Source organism: Camelus dromedarius, chromosome 36 (assembly GCF_036321535.1).
Source record: "Camelus dromedarius isolate mCamDro1 chromosome 36, mCamDro1.pat, whole genome shotgun sequence".
NCBI lineage: Eukaryota > Metazoa > Chordata > Mammalia > Artiodactyla > Camelidae > Camelus > Camelus dromedarius.
Window position 1 is genome coordinate 7,665,185 of NC_087471.1, and position 19,644 is coordinate 7,684,828.

Sequence of the window (19,644 nt, forward strand, 5' to 3'; positions counted from 1 at the left end):
TCCCGTGGTGCATCACTTCCTGACGCACCCTCGACCCTGGCCCGAGGGAACCGCTCTGGGTAGACAGAAGGCTCACAGCAGAGCCTTGCAACGAGGTTGAGCATTTCAAAGACACCCCGCTCAATCCGTCAGACTCTTCAGGGAAGCATCCCTTAAGTAGGTTTGAAAAACACATCTCCTCTCAGGCTCCTGGGACCATCGTGCAAGTCCCAGCTTAGCCCCCAAGCAACCCGAATGAGTTCTCAGAACTTCCTAGAACGTCTAGCTTGTTGCCAGCCCACAGATTAAGACTCAGAGCTTCTGTCCCCATATATTACCCTGTCACCCGCAGTCAAGTTCCATCTCTCTGGAGGTGCATAAGGGAGGGGTGAGTCACGTAGCAAAGTCAGAAGGGAGCAGGGTGTGTTACACAAAGCAACCTGAGGTCATATACTCTGTGTCCAGATTCTTGCCCTGCTCTACTCCAGCTGTGGGATTCTGGGTAAGCCAGTTCCCCGCTGTGAACCCATCTTCCTCACCTAGGACAACGAGCAAATACTGACCTCAGCGCGTTCTTGTGACGATTCAGTAAAACACTGCACCTGGGAGAGCTGAATGAAGAGTATTTGGAATGTTCACTGAAATGGAGCCCTAATTCCTCACTCCCATCTGCACCAGCCACGTCGGCTCTTCTGTAAGAAGGGACGCCTTCTTTCCCTTGGAAGGCTTTGAGTCACCAAATGAGCCCACGTGAGTCCAGTAAAGGAAAGGCACGAAAAGCAGGAAGGAAGTCGCATCAGGAAACTGGGCTCCTCCTTCACGACGCAGTAAGATGTTGGAATGCTGCTCTCCCTTAGAAGGCTGAATAGTAAAACCCAGGGACAGAGAGACAGGGAGAGCCGGACAGATGGACGGGGCACTTACTTCCATAAGGAGAGCCGGTGGGGGAGCCGTTTAGAAACCCTGGTGACCCTGGGACACCCAGGTTGGCCATGGGGACGTTGCTGTAGCCATTCATACTGTTACTGGAGGTGCTGTAATTAGACTGCTGAGGGGTGGAGCTGGAGGAGTAGCCCCGCGGAGAGATGCTGCTCGTGTTGCGGATGTATCCTGGACAACAAAGACAAAGCCCAGGTAAACAGACCTGCACACACACACACACACGGCAGGGACCAAATATGGCAGTGTAGGGCCACCTGGTCCCCGGCTACAGAATCCCACCAAGCTGAACGTGGGCCGCAGGAGGAAGTCTGCAGCTTGTCTTCAGACTTTTTATACCTTCCTGTCTCTTCTCCATCCTGCACAAAACCTTGCCCCTATAATTCCCCGCTTCCTCCTCTTTTCCATTTGCAGTGAACACGTCCAACTCACACCAAGGAGTGAATGATTAATGGCAGTGTTGCAGCCACATCTCCCAAGTCATATTTCATATGACACCAGAGCCCCCTGAGATACTGATGGCTATCACTGAGCAAAGCATTCTGTGGTCAGATAAAGCTTCACAGATGGTGCGTACTACAGCCATTCCTGGAAGACTCGCTTTTGAAGGGCCTAGAGAATAAATAAATTGGTATAACTTTGCTAACCCTGTGTTTCCCAAATGTAACACACCACAGCATCGTTCCTGGGTGTGGTGGGGGAGAGGCACACTGATGACATCTCAAGGGCCACTGGCATTCCGCAGAGCACCACTTTGGAAGTTCAACATTGTCACCATGCCTTGCTGGGTGAGGGTGGGGAACATTTTCATTCAAAATGCGTTGATGAATTCATCTAAATGTGCTATTCTTTGATCAAAGACTTGGAAGCATCAACAGTTGAATGCAGGGAGATCCAATCCATGAGTGGCATGAGGGAAGGGACAAGTCCTCCCCATACTTCTGAAACCCCAGCACAGAGACATCACCTAATCTATCCTGTTATAACCCACATGGATACTCTCTAAAGTTATTTAAGAAATGACCCAAATTTGGGGGAGAAATAAGGTAATATATCCCACCCACCTTTCTGTAAGAAAAACTCACCCTGGGCATGAGAATGAGGAACTCCTTTGCAATGGATGAATAAAATTAGAAATAAAACTATCGCAAGCTTAGGGACATTAGCAGAGACATTTACTTCTTTTTAAACATGGTTTATAATAATTTAGCGCCTTAATAAAATCAACCTCAAAGACAAAAATCTTTACACAATATGCTTTACGTGTAAAAGCACAGTTAGCTGTGTTGCTATATTTGCATATATTTGCATATATTTGTATATGAGATAACATACAAGTAGAAGTTACCCAGTAAATCTGAGTCATTCACCCTTGATACTAGGAAGTTGGGTCCAATAAACAAAAATGACAATAATTCAGCTGCTTTCTTTGATTCAATTTGATGATCACAATAGCAGAAGCATACATTTTATTCAAATAATACCTGAAAATCTAGTTTCAGGAAGCCAAAACCCTTCTAAATTCATAATAGTTAATCTTATCCTTAAATATTGCCAATTTAAGGATTCCACCTGATGCCCCAAAAGCTCAAAGTCTACCAATACACCTAATGTTGAGATAATCCAATGACTGCATTTCTTTTGTTTGGGACACACTCTTGATGGCATATGAATCAAGCTTTAACTCCCCCACCTCCAGCAGAACCACTGTTTTGAGTGTCTAAGACGTCTGCATTTTGACTCTGAGGAAGGCAGTACCTTGATTGTTCCCCTGTGTTGACTCGGAGATGCTGACCCCAAGCTGGCTGCCGTAGGAGTTGATGCCCATCATGCCACTGTGAGCTGGAGAGCTAGAGAGAGCTGGGATCTGGCTGGGGTTCCTGGGGACACTGTAGAGGGCTTCAGCGATGTCTGCGGCTCGCTTCAAAATGATGTCCTACAGGACGGCAGGTTGAGGTGAGTGCTTTTATCCAGCAATAAGTCAAGATCCAGGGAGTGTAAAAGCTGAGCGTCTAACCTGGTTATTGTGTGGTGTCCCATACAGCGCCTCCACCAGATCTGCAGCTCTTTTCAACAGCATTTCCTAGAAAAAGAAGAGAAAAGGCCAGGCATAAGAACAAGTAAAAAATGCAAAAATGGCCAACACAAAGGAAAATTATATATAAAAATCAGAAGTCCAGACATCACCCTCAGATGTACTAGCCAAGTGGTCCTGTGTTTCTTTTGACAGGTAGGATGTAATCATAAGTATGAATCCCTGTATAAATATGTATCTATGTGGAATTCATCTTGAGAAAAGGGCTCCATAAACAACTTGGCTACCAAAACAAAAAAACCACCAGATGAAGGGTGGAGTTTGTTAAAATTAATAATGTCATGGAAGTTCCATTAAACGCTACTTTCAGACCATTCTATAAAAAATCTGGTACTCTAATTAACCAAATACTCTTAAAATAATTGATTGACGAGAGTTTAGTGGCTTGCCAAGGAGTTGTCCAGAGTACTGAAATTATCTTGGCAGTGCCTTCTGCAAAATTTTATTCTAATAAAGATGAATTCTTACAATAATATCTCCCCCTGTTCACTTTAACCAGAGAGAATTAGTAATCAGTAATCCCTTTCCTCTCATTTTGTCTTTTCCACCTCCTGTTTTTAACAGCATTTTAAATTGCTATTAACCTACTTTCCAGGTATCATCTAATTTAATGGCGGGGCTGGGGATTTTTCCAAGAGGAAAATAAAGGTGTGATGTAGAAGCAACTGTGGTGCTTGGATTTTACTCACACTACAGAAAAGAGAGCATGGCATTTTATAATGTATGTGCTTAAAATGCAAATCTAACTGTTAAAATTTAATAATTTCTCATTAATCAAATACCTAATACATGGATGTATTTTTAAATAAAGAAAGCTAAAATAATTTTTGTAAGCAAGCTCACTTAAAAGTGATACATTTCATAGAAATTTCATATGGAGATGGTTTTCACTTCTTTAAATATCTACACCAAGTGTACATACTAGGCCCTTGGTGAATACTTGATTGTGGGTTAATGTGTCCCTTTAATTGTGGGTCAATAAAAGTACATTTAAATACAAAGGAATGGAACTTACATGTTTAAGCAGTTACAGAATTATTTATTTTCATAAAGTTGCCAATGTTTTATAAGCGGAAAACACGTGGCGTATCTATTTTATAGGCCCACATTTTCAGATTTTTGTATTTCCTCAGAGATTAATCACAATATATTTCATAGATAGTAGATAGTTTATGTGCATCTTGCAACTCAAGCTTAGCCAAATTCCAGGGCCTAATTCAATTTTAAAGAGACTCAAGCTGCTAGGTTCCTATCAGTTTGCTGAAATTCGACAAGAAGCTTTTCATATGTTGTTTTCCGCAGTGTGTTACCTTAGCTAATCTCTCCGGATCCCCAGGATGCCTTGGGATGACTTTCTGCAGTCTCTGGAAGCCATAGTCTATGGTGGGTTCATTTAATGCTGAAAAACAAAAGCCCTCTTTTTGAGTCTGTATCCTGGCCATAAAGCAAAGCTTCTAATTACGTCTGCCATGGGTAACAGAAAGGTTCTGATACTATCTGTCTAGGATTGATTCATACTGGATACAGTCAGTCAAGGATTTCTGCTATTCACGTTGGTTAATTCACATTTATAAGTTTGGAATTAACAGTAATTTAATCATTGGAATGACAGCTCCAAATTTCAGGATTATTGTAATTATGCCATCTTTTCTGCCCTAAGTGCACACACATATAATTCTCTGCTCATTCTCAAATAATCAGAAACATTACACAGTCAACTGGATCCCATCCCAGTTTCCTATGAAGATGGTAACGTGCTTTTACTTGCCTCTCCCTTCACCCCTCCTTCCCGTCCCCAAGCCTATCTTCATCGTCTAGTGACTCTTCTCCTGAATATCACTTTTTCTTAATTACGCTCTTAAATATTTACATTCATACACATATAAACCTTCGGTGAGTTTACTCTCGTAAAACCCTATTCTTATGCATAATACGCTTTCAGAATTTTCAATTATATTTCGTTCCACGCACATTCACTTAATGTCAGGCTCCAACTGCAAGTTCCACGGGAGCAGAACTCATGCTAGTTTTGCTTAGCCACTGCGTTCACATCGCTGGAGACAGCGTCTGGCACGTAGTAGGAACTTAGTGTCAGCGACTGTAAAATGAATGAGTGAGGGGGTGAATGAGTGAATGACCTATTTCAGCATTTCTGCTATGCTCAAGTGTCTTCGGGGTTGATGCCTTTCTCCTTTCTCCTTCCTCTCTTCCTTTGCTTTTGAAAAGTGTGTTGTTTAGATTTTATGGTTTTAAAATTAATACATGATCAAAGCAGAGAAAAAAGATACAAAGGATAAAATAACATCACCTGCACTCCCATTAGGCAGCAGTAAACACAGGAGGGTGTATTCCCTTTTTAATCTTCTTTTTTGCATATATGTTTTATGAATATTTGTTGCTATTATTTTAACTCTCAAAGCAACATCTTTTCTTTAAAGAAATTATTAAAATTTTTGAATATAGAAGCAAAAATAAAATCATCCATAATCTCACCATTTTAGAGATGATCTGCGTTAACATTTTTGCTTACAGCCTCCAAGATTTAAACACAAGCGCATACTTAAAATTATTCAGAGACACACAATCCACACTGTTACATAACCTACTTTTTATCCATTTAACAATATATCAAACTTTTCCCCAGGTTATTAAATATTCTTTTATAACATTATTTAAAATTCCTGCATATTTTTCCACGACATGGTCTATAATTTATTTAAATGGCCTCCTAATGTCTGGCATTTAACGTGGCCCTAATTTCTCACTATTATAAAAATCAGAGCAATAATTATCCTTTGTGCATAACTTCAATTATTTCATTGGGAAATTCCAAGAATTAGAATTACTGGACCAAGAATTATGATTTATATTTAAGGCCTTTCACACATACTGTCAAATCACTCCTCAGAAGAATGTTCAAATTTGTACTCCCTCCAGCAATGCATGTGGTCATTTTAACTTACATTTCTTTATTCATTGGTGACGTTGAAGAGTTTTTTCTGATACTCGCTGTTCATTTTAATTTCTCCATTTATGAACTGCTTATTAATAGTTTCAGCTCTCTTTTCTACTGGGAGGTTAGTCTTCGTTTTTTACTTGTGAAAACACTTTCTGTATTAATATTTTTAACTCTCTGTCACCATGTTAAATATCATATCCCAATGTGTCCTCAGGTATTATAGGTAGAAAGACCATCACAACTTCAAGATCTGGTAAGTAGGTGAGTGCGCGCGCGCACACACACACACACACACACACACACACACACACACACAGCCGGAGTGCGTGTTCACATACACATATATACACATACATGAATTCTTTAGGTCCACCAGTAAAATGTGTACCGCTCATGGTATAGGTAATAAGTTTTTTTGTTTTTCATTTTTATTTTTTGTGAAGTATTTCGCTTTTTGTTGTTCCTGTTGTGAATACGATTACTTCTTCCTCACATTTTCTAAGAATTTTACTAGCGCCTAGAAACACTTTGGTTTTTACGAGTCTGCACAGGCAGCATGTATGAGTGTAGTGTGTGTCAGTATATGGTGCAGTCATTAAGTTAATCAGCTTCAGAGTCAAGTAGATCTTGGGTTTGAAATTCCATCTCCGCCATTAATTTCTGTAAGCTTCTGCTTAAAACCCATCTCATGGGTTTGCTGTCAAAATTAAATGAAGCAATGCCCCTAGCACAGTTCTTTGCACATAAAAGATCTTAACCAATGGTAACTCTCTCTTATTTTGTAACCAAACTCCTGACAGATGTAATTATTTTTTTCTGTTCCTTCTTAGCTGGTCCATTCAGAACAGCTATAAGTGATGATCATTTTGTCTTCTTTTGATAAGTATATTAATTCCATTTAGTTCTCTTAATCTCATTCTTGTGTTGGCTAAAACTTCCTGGACAGTACCTAGAAAGAGAATAATAGTGGACATTCTTGCCTTTTGTCCCTTTAAATGGGACTGACACTAACATTTCAGCACCAAATGTGGCCGAGACAGATATTAGTTATCATGCTTTGACAAGGGTTTTTATCAGGGCTTCTTAGAATTTTAGAAAATTGCAATCATATGAATTTTCCCCCTGGACCAATTTACATTGTATTTTATAATAGATTTCTCAATACTTCACCATTAAACGTTGACTCATGGATGTGGTAGATAATTTTGCTTAGTATATTTCTGAATACAATTTATTACTATTTTCTTACTAATGCTGTTGTGAGGATTTAATCAATTATGCTACTGAGAATAGGGCCTGGCATGTTTTGAACCCTCAACAAGTGTCTGTTACTATTATTTGCTAGGAATTTGTGTGCCCATATTAATAACTGGGACAGAGTGCATGCTGTTGTCAGCTTCTGATTGATTTTTTATTTTACACCAGCTTTGAAACATAAATTGAAAAGCCTTCTATACTTTATCCTATGCGCTGTGAAATTTAGATATCTCTCAAATAAAAGTCTGAAAGAACCCCAATGAAATTGCTCTTGTCAAAGTCACCAATGACATCTTAGCCAAACCAAGAGGAACTTTTCCATTCTTATCTTAAACTCAGGTTAGCATTTGACACTGGAATGCTCTCCTGCTGGAAATACTTCCACTCCCTGGCTTTCCTGAATGCACCCTCCCATTTTTCACCCCCTGCCTCTTCAGCCATGCCATCTCAGCCTACTTTGAGGACTGCTCTTCCTGTCCATCTTGTAAACAATGATGTTCCTGACAACCGTTGCCAAGGGAGTCTTTTGCTGGGCTATCCATTCTTCCTCGGCAACCTCCTGAGTGTCCCCATGATACCCATGTCAAGCTACATGCTGACTCTCACCAATCTTCATCTCCAGTTCAGAGAGCTTGCCAGAGATTCAGCCCTGTTTATCCAAGAATTGGCTGGAAATTTCCACCTGGATGGCCCATAGACTCCTCCCACTCAAGATACCCCCACCTCATGCTATCCGAAGTGAACAGACATCATCCATCAGAAAAATCAAGCATTTCATCAAGATTTTAAAATGTTTTAGCATAGATTCTAATAGAGAATTTGTTTAAAAGTCCTAATCTCCTATTTATAACTCTCCACCACCACCCCTCCCCCGGCTTCGTTGTAACTTTTTCAATAGTCCTGTTTCTAATTTTGTCTTCCTTTTGTTCCAAAGAGAATATCCTGAAATTTCTAGGTGATTGGATATTAAATTGTTAATTATTTATTCTAATTAATTGTACTGGATTCAAAAAGGTGGCCTGCAGAATCTCTGCCTTTTGGAATTTATTAAGTTTTTTGTGAACTCATATTAGTCTTGTCTGTGTTCCATGGGAAATGCTTTAAATGTATTATTTAATGTATCTTTTGATCATATTATTTAACATATTTTATACATAATTGTTACTATAAATTTGTCCTTCCACATTCTCTTTGTATGCCTAATAGGTTTTTAATGTATATATTTTTCTCTAGTGATTAGAAAGATGCACACCTTCTTTTAATTTAAAGTAATACCTCTAGGTTTCTCTAAAAATATTTAATTTTTTTCTAATTATTTGAGCCTCTCAAATGTGAGAAATGTTGCTTATCTTTAATTTCCCCACCTCATTCTCTCTACTTGTACATTTTTGTTGGTGGTTTAACATCTTCAGCTAATATTAGCATTATTAGATTTTCTAAGGATTGAATTGCTTAGACATTAATTTTCATGCTTCCATCAAGCATTACCATCGTATTAACAATAACTCAGATGTTGTATGTTTAACCGTTTTCTCTACTGACCAGTGGTCCTCTGATACCGTAACTTCTCCATCCTTCCATCCTCTGCTGACCCAACTCTCCGGCAGTCAGGTCACCTCGGTAAGAATAAGGGTTGGATTCTGTCAGGGCCCTTGAGGACATCTTTCTGTCTTCTTCACACAGTAACGACAACTTCTCTGGACACAGAACTGGTGAGTACCCACTTCCCGTTCAAGATCAAGTTTCTGCTGTGTTGCATGTGGTCATTCTTTGGAGTGGGGACCCAGAAGGCCTCGGACACTTTGTCAGGGTCCCCTCCATCATTCCCTGGCCCGGCTCCTCTTTTCCCTTGAGCACAATGTCACACCCATTCCTCCAACACCGCCCCGTCTGCACGCATCACCACAACGGGCCAAAATTTCTGGCATATCAATGAGACTAGCCTAGCTGCAAGCACGAATACCTGATTTCCCTTATTTTTATGTTTTTTTTGAAGACATCCTCTGATATATTCCAGAGATGGGGGCAGGTGAAACACCTGTAGTCATGTTACCATCTTACCCAGAAACACGTGTAAGAATAGCTGTGTGTATAATTAGAATCATCCCAGAAGCTGGGTTTTTTTTCCCACTTAGCACTATAATGTCAGCAATTTCAGAAGACTTTTTTCTTTAATAACAGGATTTTTAGTAGCTATAATATTCAATGATGAAAATTGTTATGATCACTGTTAGAACGCACTGCAGGCTCACTGTTACGGGCATTATGCTAAAGTCTTTTACAGGTATTAGCTCTCTTAATCCTCATTACGACCCCATGACATGAGTTTATCCCCATTTTAAATGCACTTCCAGGCAGTGTGGGTGTGATCTGTACTCTGGCTTGTCTTTCTCAAGGCCTGTGCTCTTCCCCTTTTCTGCTGGAGAACCAGAGATGTAGTTTCAAGCCCCAGGAGATACGCCAGCAGCCCCTTGGGCCAAAGCCCACCCTTCTGTATTTCGCTGCTGGACTGGAGCTGGCGAAGAGCAGAGAGTGTGGAACATGGCCATGCAGCCGGCTGCTTCCTTTTCCCGCTCCCTGCACCCGCTTCCACCTGCCCCCGCTACCCGGCTTCCTCTGCAGCTTCCTGGAAAGGGCACATTGCAGGGTGAAGCCCTGCCTAGGTTGTCTGACAGCTCAGCCACTGGGGGTGAGAGGAGCCCCATTTGGTGTCAATCAACAAACACAAACATAACACCCTGGTGATGCAGGATGAGCAGACTCGGTGACAAAATGCTCTAAATCAATCATTGCCTCGTCTTTTCTCAAATGTGTACCATTTTCTTACTTAAGGTGCCAATTTTCTTGTAGAGGGAAAATGGAAATTGTATATACAGGTATGTGCACACCTTGCTGACCATAAAGAAAGGAATATCCCATAAGGTGGAAAATCTACCCCCACCCAGGTCCCTGCCGTCCCCATGACTGTCTCTGTCCCTTCCCTCCCATTGGTGTAGTTACCCGTCTCCCACCCCCGGCAGGTTCTCCCTCCCTCTCACTAGTGCTCCAGTGGTCCACCCTCAGCCCACCACTAAGATCCTGGCCCCCATCCTTCCTGCTGCTCACAGAGGAATCCTCTATCCCTTCTCAGAGGCAGTGGGAAGGGATAAATTTGGGAGTTTGAGAACTACAAATGTTAGGCACTCTATATAAAAATAGATTTTTTAAAAAGTTTCTTCTGTACAGCACAGGGAACTATGTTCAGTATCTTGTAATAACCTTTAATGAAAAAGAATATGAAAACAAATACATGTGTGTATATGCATGACTGGGACATTGTGCTGTACACCAGAAACTGACACATTGTAATTGACTGTACTTCAATAAAAAATAAAATAAAATAAAAAATAAAGCTGGGCTGTACCATAATCAGCAAACAGAATGCTTTCTCCTTCATAGACATTATCACACAGTCATGCTGATGATTCTCCCTATTAGATGAAAACCACCAGGACCCAAGGGTGATGTCTGGTTTAATGTGCCCGCCCTGCCCTCCTCCCTCCTAAGTCAGAAATAGCAGACTGTCCTGACCACACTGGGCTAGCAATTCCTGTTTTAAATTGAGTGAGCAAATCTGGCATACTCATCTATTTCTCACATTGTGTTTCCCAGCAAGACCCTGCCAGACTTCACAGGCATGAACTGTGGGATGGGATGGGGTTACGTGTGCATCCAAGATGAGAAAGACCACAGAGAAACCCACTGTCCCCTGTATCTACATGGACAATAAGCACACAAATGTGTGCACAAAGCCCTCCCCCCACCCCCAACACCACTCCACTTAACCATGAAGTCCAAACTGCTTAGTCAACGCCAAACTGTAAGAGGGCAAGGTGGGCAATCCCTAAGGCTGCAGCCTTCAAAACATCGGGTTGCACTGGACAACTCTTCGCCTGGTTCCAAAGTAACTTCCCAACTGACCAGTTGTTTTGCATCTTCGAGCTTCAGCCTCACCTCAAGTCCTGGCTTTGCCCCCCTCCCTACCTCCATGGGTGTTCTCGGACTTTTCAGCCGTGGTGCGAGCCACGTAAGCCTCAATTAGCTAATGAGCTGCCCGAGACCAGCACCAAGACGGTCTCTAAGGGCCAACCAGATCATTAACCACCATCATCGGTGTGAATTTACAACCTCTCCTACCACGTGGAGCGCAGGGGTGTTGTGAAGTCCTGCCAAGCCCTTTGGCTGACAGGGACACGGAGAAATGCTGGCAAGGCAGAAACAGAGTAAATTAAAAATATGCTTCCATCTATAGGCTCTATTTATCTATGTCTTTCTTTAGTAACATAACATTAAGGTAAAAGGTCATATCCCCACTGAAATATAATTTATATTTACCTTTTATTAAATAATTATGGCATGGCATGAAGTTAAATATTACAGAAGCTAATCAAGGGGGAATTCAATGGAGAAAACTCAGACATGAGAATTTCGTCTTTGCTATACATAGAATGTCTTAATCCTCCACTGGGAGTCTTTCGGGTTTGCTTAAGGAGTTTAATAATACACATTTCAACTGCCACAGAATCTAAATCCCATTTGGATCAGCCTTGGAAAAACTTTCATCAATACCTTGAGATTTCATAATATTTCTCCTGAGAGCCCAGATCTTATGTGTCATTTCTCATTTTGACTGCGGGTGTAATATATGAGGTTACTGACATATCTTGGACCCAATGAAGAGATATAAACTATAGGCAACGTGTGAAGGGTTTCTTTTATAAGTAAATAGTATTTAACTAAAAATATCTAGTGGGAACCACTCATATAAAAAAAAAAGCTGGCTGTTACTCAATATTAATTTTCCCAAAGGGTTGGTGTGATGTATAAATTTTGTATGATCGTTTTTCCTTGGGAGGAGGCACGTAAACCAGATAATGCTTACCCTAGCTCATGCCTCTACTTCTGTTTCCCAGAAATATAAGGGACACTGGCTAACATGGTAAGGGGACTCTCAGTTAGACTTCTGGTCAACCCTCAAAGAAGACGGTGTTGACTTTGCAAGCAGGTGGTCATTTCTACCCTTGACCAACAGTCCTGATCACAAAGACGGCAACATCAAGGGCCAAACAAGCTCCTTTGCAAAAATTTGAGGAGATGAATAGGATTCTGCGGTGAAGGAAGATCTGAGTGCCCAGTCAGGCTGCCACTCTGGGATGCTGGCCTGAGTTGCAGCCATCCTCACTGGTAAGTTTCAGTCGGAGCCTAGGATCATCGTGACGTCTATGGATGGCCATCAGGAGGCTGATGAAAGTCCAGAGAGGCAGAGCCTAGCTGTGTGTCTGCACACATGGGCATTTACCTGCAGCAAAGGATCTTCACTTCCAGCAGATGTGCACGGAGCCCATGGGCCAGTAAGGGGTCCAGGCCACAGAACTAGAGGATATCTCCTGTCCTAACTTCAAATCCCAACCTTCTCCGAGAAGAAAGGAAGCAATGGAGTGAGAGGAGTATATATCTCAGTGGTAAGAGTGCATGCTTAGCATGCACAAGGTCCTGGGTTCAATCTCCAGTACCTCCATTAAAAAATTAATAAGTAAATAAATAAAGCTAATTACATCCCCCCTCTCTCCCCACCCACAACAAATAGTGGAAGAGAGTCTTGCTCAAGAAACCTAAAATTGATGTAATGTGACTGCCAGGTAAATGCCAGCTCAGAAGACGGACTTTGATGTGTAAGCAGGAACGCCCCTCCACATGGCGCTGGTCAAAGACAGGTGCTCTCTGTTGACAGGACAGGAAGGCATAAAACAATCTCTCTTGTGGAAGAATTTAGATACGCACAGACTAGCTCCTGTCCTCATGCCACCGTTAGAACTTCTCCATCCTGCTCTTCCCTCCCAGTGTCTTCGTCTCCAAAGTGCTTTGATCCCACGCATGTGAGGTCTGCCTCCTCTGTGCTGTGATTTGGGTTCCTCTCTCCCCCAATCCTCCCAATTTTCTCGTCTATTCATCTACATTCTGCCCTACTCCTCAGGTGCCCAGCATTCAAAGGCTGCGCTGGATTGGTATGTTAATGCTCCCAAGTTAAACATCATAGAATTTGATGATGGACTGGAGATAGAATAATCTGGTCCTTGCCTGGGAATCTGGGATCTGCCTTAATTCCTAGCCCTGACCAACCACGCCACCTTCAAGGGCAGATGGATTTTGGTTTATTTCTCTGCAAAAACAGAAAGCTGAGCTAAATGGCCTCTGAGACCTTTTGTAAGTCCTTGCATTATATGACTCTTAAGACTATATTCATTTGGTGCAGTGCAATTCCTGCAGAAGTGGGGATGGATAGAGTCGAGTCCAGAGGCTAGTGAATTAAGCTGTCTTCTACCTTCCTACTGACATCTCTCCCTGCATCCATTTGTTTCAATGGAGCAAAAGTTCAGTGTCACCAATTAAAAAAAAAAGAAAGAAAGAAAGAAAAAGAACCAAGATAAGAGAGGAACACATTCTGAAGAGGCTGTACCTGCCTTTGTAGATACAGGAGCAAGAACACAGAGTGAGAACCAGCGGTGCACAAGTGAAAGATTAGACGGAAGCCTTTGATATTTAATTTTAAATGAAATATTAATTTAATATTTAATTACGCTTTGGTTTCAAGAAAAACTCCAGCAGCAAGACAGATTGTTTGAAGAAGGGAGTAATATACATGGTTAAGGAGACAACTGTAAAAATTAAAGATAAATTTCAAGGGTAAATCTAAATGCCACAGTGGAGCAGTTATGAATGCGCTCTCTTCTCTGCAATGTGTATTCGGAATATCGTAGCTGAGAGCACCAGGCCGTTAAGAGGCTGAGATGTCTCCAGCAAAACAACAAGCCCCTATTCTGGGGCTTCCAACAGAGACATCAGCCAAACGATGGATCCGAATTTCACAAGAGGTGGGGGCGGGAGGCCACTTCAGCAAAGCTACAGGCTACCGGCAGGGCTCTTCATGCAACGTGCTTCCAGCGTGAACAGGGAACAGCTGTACTCGGGCCAGCTTTTGATGTCTGATTTGGGTACATTTAACTAAAAATCAGATTCATTTCTTAAATGAGTTTTTTTTTTTTTTCAGGATAATGCTATAAGGAAAAAAAGTGAGCTGGATGAGCTATTAACAGCTACAATCCAGCGTGCACATCTGTGCAGTGCAGCCCCCTGGAAGGAGGGAGGGCCCCACAGCACACGCCGAGCCCCAGGGAGGGTGCAGGGTATGATGTGGGGGGTTGTGGAAAAATCTAAGCCTTCCATTTCTCCTCCCAACTGCTGCCTGGTCTTGGCCATTTTCTTGTTGATTAACGCTTTTGCCCAAATAATGAACAGGGATATGTAATCAAATGCATTTGTTTGTGCTCAAAGTAGGAGATAAGAAGTGTTCTGGGAAGGACGTGAGTTGACAGAGAGTCTTTGGCTTCTACGTGTGTCTCGACAGCCAGGGTGTCCTGCCAGCTTCCAAACTCAACCTCACGCCTTGGGAAGCAGCTCCGGGCCTGCAGCTGAGCCGGCTGGGCCCAGCTGGTTTCTCCTAGTCCTTTGCCCTCCTTTAAAAACCTGATTCCCTTCAACCCACCTGCGGAGAGCACCCAAGCTCTCAGGATGCCTTGGCTTTCTCTGACACCCCAAAACCCTGACTTCTAACCTAGATCCAGATATTAGAGGCATGATATGGTGGATCTTTCAAGAAGAAACTGCCTTTTCCAGAGAGAAAACAAGCAAAAAAAAACCCCAAAAACAAAAAAACCCACCCTTGGTCCAACAGCAATGGGGGAAGAAGCCACCGAGAACTCATCCCAGAAACTCTGTCTCCCACAGCCAGATGCTCACAATAGTAAATTTCACTTCTATTTTTATATTTCTATACCAAATACTTTTGCATATCTATATTATTTCATCTTCCCTGTAAGGTAAACATCTTCCTATTTTTTAGGTTAGAAAACTTAGGTGAAGAACGGTTCGCTGATTTGCCAGAAAGTTTGGAATCCAATCCAGGCCTCTGAACTCTGTGTCACTGACTGTCTTCTGCCCCAAAGCTAAGATCTCCCAAGTTTAATAACAAAGTGGCGTTCATATTTCTTTGCCTTCTGCAACTTCAGTTGTTCATGGAGAGAATAATTTCTATGGCTTCTAGGGAACTCAAAGCATGTCACAGGCTCTAAGCCCTACATATCACACTGAAATGGAAGCATCCTTTCAGCAGTCCGGAGCACCAGGGCACAGGGAGGGCGTCCTCTGAGCCCCCTCCGTGCCCACTGGCCAGGCCTGTCTTCACGCACTTCCTCAGAGAAGCAGCCAGAGAGCCAAGGCCATTGGCGTTTGTCAAGTAAGACTACTGGATGAAGCCAAACAGATGGCCTCGGTGGGATTTCTTTGAGGAAGCTGTATGGTGTTGGTAAGCCGGGCAGGTCAGCGGTGAAGAGCGCCACTTCGGAATAAGGCAGCTATGTTTGGACCTCTCTTGGTGACCTCGGGCAGCAGGATTCTTATCCATGAAGTTGAGATATGAAGGGAACCATCATCGTGGGACAAGATGGTGCTTACGTGAGCTCGTAAGGCAGAGCCTGGCCCCACGTGCTCAGCAGATGACATGATCACTGACATACTATCTTCCTCATTTCCTTACAAGTTCAATCTGGTGATAGAGCTTACAGGGGGCTTCTTAACCAGCAATCAAATGTTTAACCCAGATTCTGCAAAAAGCCATAGGAACAGTACCGAGAAGGTGTGCTTGGCGACCCCCTATACCCTCAGTGACCTGCCATCAGCTCACGCATCGTGACTCTTCATCACTTCCTGTGGATGGTGTAAATTTTGGAAGTACAGACAGTGGAAGTTACGCCCCCAAATGCCATGCTCCCGACTTTCTCCCTCTGCATTCCCAAGACAGACAAGAAGTACCTGGACATCCAGTAACCATGGCCCCATGGGGCGCCCCTCCCAGGACTATTTTTCTGCCCTGCCTGTAGAAAAGTCTGCAAGATGGGTAGGGCATCTCCTCCCCGTAAGCCTCGGCTGGTACCGCCTCTGGGTCTCAAACCAGATAGAGGCAAATGGACCTTTCCTGATGCGCTAGCTTCTCACGGGCATCTCTTGACTCGGCAGCAGCAAGCTGCGTGCTAACAAATCATGGTTGGAGGAAAAGAGACCTGCAAAGTCGCACGTGTGAAGAAAAGGTGTTGTTTTTCAGAGGCCCTGATGTTGTTTACGCTGTACTTGGCAGCAACAACCATGGGGAGCTGATTACTGCATTCTGGCTAATTATACCAGGTAAGCTGCAGCTAATAGGCTTGGGTTTATTGTGGTGGTGCATCCTTGGATACAGGAACCATCAATGATTGGACCATGAGCCATAGGATATGTGTGGTGGAGTGAGGCTGAGGGAGGGGACGTTTACTGGAGGGTCCCTTCCCACCTCCGGCTTTTTGAGTCTCTTTCTAGAATGTTCCACCTACAAGTAAACACTATTGTGTTCATGGTATAATGATTCAGTCTCAAAAGAACTACCCCACATTGTGGAGTACTTTATAAGCCAGGAGGTCACCGCAGCAGCCTGATGAGCAGGACTCAGCTCTTCCATCTCATTTCTTTGTTTGAAATACAAATTCACAGACCCTCCCAGAAGAGGGTGATTCAGTATATCTGGAATGGGGCCCAAGGCGATGCACAGCCAAATTAGGGGAACACCTTTGGGTAATAGTATAATTAGCACCGGGGCTTTACAGATGAAGAAAATGAGGCTCAGAGAGGTTAGGTGACTTGACAAAAGGACAAACAAGTCATCGATGATACAGCCTGCGTCCGAAAGCAGGTCTTCTGGCCGGTCCAGTGCATCTCCTCTGAGATCCCATCCTAGCCCGGACGCTTACTCTGGCCCCACTAACGCGGTCTAGATTCAAGTTTTCCTTTCCTCTGGAATCAAGGTTACATTTTCTGCCTCACCACGGAGCTGAGTGTTTTGTCTCGGCCTCTCGTGGTCTCTGAAGCACTTCCCCGCAGTAGCACTGGGCGTGGGACGGGAGAAGCTGATTCCCAGGGGCTCGGAATGTGCGGTTCTGAGGCCAGCCTGGCCGGAACTCTGAGAGGTCTCTGTCGGTCGCCTCGCAGGGAGAAGGCCACGATCCTGCAGGCTCCCTGGAGGGGGCCCCAGCCCTGAGGTGGAGCAGACCCACCTTCAGTCACCTGGGGAAGCCACTGCTTTCCTGGTCGTTGGACTAAGATTCATTCCCAAAGGGTTGTAAATTAGCTTTCCATGTTGGTGGCTGCCCGTTGAGTGGACCAGACAAGAGACCACTCATCCATTTCCTGTAGCATCTGGACCTGTCCTTGGATAACATCAGTCACTTGTCTCCACCAACCTGAGTCGTATTTGGCCCAGGAACCTCAAGGTGGAGGTTTTCAGAGACAGTGACCAGCCTCCTGAGCTATCCTGGACCAAGTTTGTATTTTCATTTTCTTCTCTGATTGCAAAAGCATGTATTCCTGCATCCCCAGCCTTCTCACCCCTCAGTGCCTCCCCAGGTCCTTCCTTCTCAAAAGCAAGAAGGAAAAAGCTTCACTGCTTCCCTGGCTGGAAATACTTTCTTTGTATCTGAAGAATCAAATTAGCCGATCGGTGCTGTTTCAGTATTTAAACGTGTGATGTTAATTTTTATATTATATTTTCTTCACTTAATTTTAAATTTAAAACTACTTCATTTTATAAGAAAATAATAAATGGAAGTAAGAAAAATGAAAAAATTAAATAATAATATCAACACCCAGAAACCACCATTGTTAACACCTCGGTTTGCAAGCTTCCATATCTTATTTGGGTTTTCGCTGCAACTACTCTTTTTTTCACATATACATAAAATTGGGCAATACTAATAGTTCTGAAGCTTAAAAAAAAAAAGCCTTTATCACCAACATCTTCATGTAACTAAATATCCATCTACAGCATTACTTTTAATGTCTAAAGTGTTTCAGTGTGAGGATGTTTCATTATTAATTTAATGAGTTCCCTGATGGACACAAAGAATGTTTTCAATTTTTCGCTTCTATAAACAGTGCTCCAATGAACAGCCTTCAGGCAAACCCAGTTATTTTCCAAGTATACACTCCTAAAAGTAGAATTGTTGGGTTAAAGGATACATACAATTTTTAAGGCTCATACCATCAGGGCGCTCTCCTGGAATCACCTATCCTTCCACAGTAGGGTGTTAGAAAGCCCTCATTTTCTTCCCATTTTGCCAACCTAGGTATTTTCATTTGTTTTTTTAAAAAAGTCTTTGCCATCTTGATAGGGAAAAGAATGTTACCCTGCCCTTGCCTTATTTTGCTTTTATTTGATTATGAACATGGTTGGGATTTTTAAAAATATGTTTCTTGCTTAATTATATTCCTTCCTGAATTAACTCCTGATGTTCCTTGCTGGCTTTTAACTTAGGCTTTTTTTCCTCCTTAACTTGTAAGATATCTAACGTTCACCTCTTTTCCCACAGCGTATAACAGAGTGGTTGACAAACAGTAAGCATAAAATGAACTTTTGCTGAACAACTGAATGAATCTTGTTGTATGTGATACAGTATCATACAGAACAAAATACGGTCCCAGTTTGTCCTTTTCCTTTTGATTTAATGACTGAAACAGACGTAAAAAATTTTCTTTTTGTGTTAATCACATATTCATGTTTGATAGTTTCTGTCTTTGGGATCAAGATGAGCAAAGCTCAGTTATAATAATTTTTCCAAAATGTGTATATTTTTAATGAAAAATATGTAATTCAAATATGTTTTAGTTTATGATATGGAATGAGATATCGAACCTTTTTAAAGTAAAAATGTTTAACTAGTTGGCCCAAAACTATTTGTCAAACAGTCCATATTTACCACACTGCCCTGAGGTAGATCCTCATCTACACAGATACTTCTGTATTTATACTGTTCACGTGCACAAAACCTGTTTATTTTTAAGTGTTCTCTTCTGTCGCATGACTTTTCTATATGTTCCTACAAAGCCCCATATTTTTTTAATTACTGAAACTTAAAATAGGTTTGAATGTCTGGTAGGGCAAGGCTCTCTCATTTTTCAAAATGAGGGGCCCTATTTTAGCAACTTTCCTTTTCCAGGTGAACTTTTCTAAAGTTTCCCCAAACATTTTGTTGGTCCTTTGATTGGCATTGTTTTAAATTTATTCATTAATCGACATCTTTACAATATTAAATCTTCCCACCTCTCCGCCAGCTGGAAGTATTTTGTCCTTCCTCTGAACTCCCTGAGCACTTCATACCTTTTTAAAAATCACTTTCTAAGCTATACCCACCCAATTTTTCAAACCTGAAACCCGAGAGTCGTCCCCTCCCCTTCCTTCCCCAACCTTCACCCCATCCAATCCATCATCAGGTCCCGTCAATGCTACCTCCTAAAT

The 19,644-nt window shown here is 42.4% G+C and overlaps 1 protein-coding gene across 1 annotated transcript in view; it reads right to left on the minus strand.

Moving 5' to 3' along the window:
- Positions 1-19,644, minus strand: part of EBF2 (EBF transcription factor 2) — a 182,225-nt gene that overhangs the window by 13,694 nt on the left and 148,887 nt on the right. The window contains exons 11-14 of the mRNA XM_010995718.3: positions 4,324-4,412; positions 2,936-3,001; positions 2,677-2,854; positions 904-1,089 (exon numbers count right to left, since the gene is read on the minus strand). Of these exons, the coding sequence (XP_010994020.1) occupies positions 904-1,089; positions 2,677-2,854; positions 2,936-3,001; positions 4,324-4,412 (519 nt within the window). The remainder of the gene's footprint in view (positions 1-903; positions 1,090-2,676; positions 2,855-2,935; positions 3,002-4,323; positions 4,413-19,644) is intronic.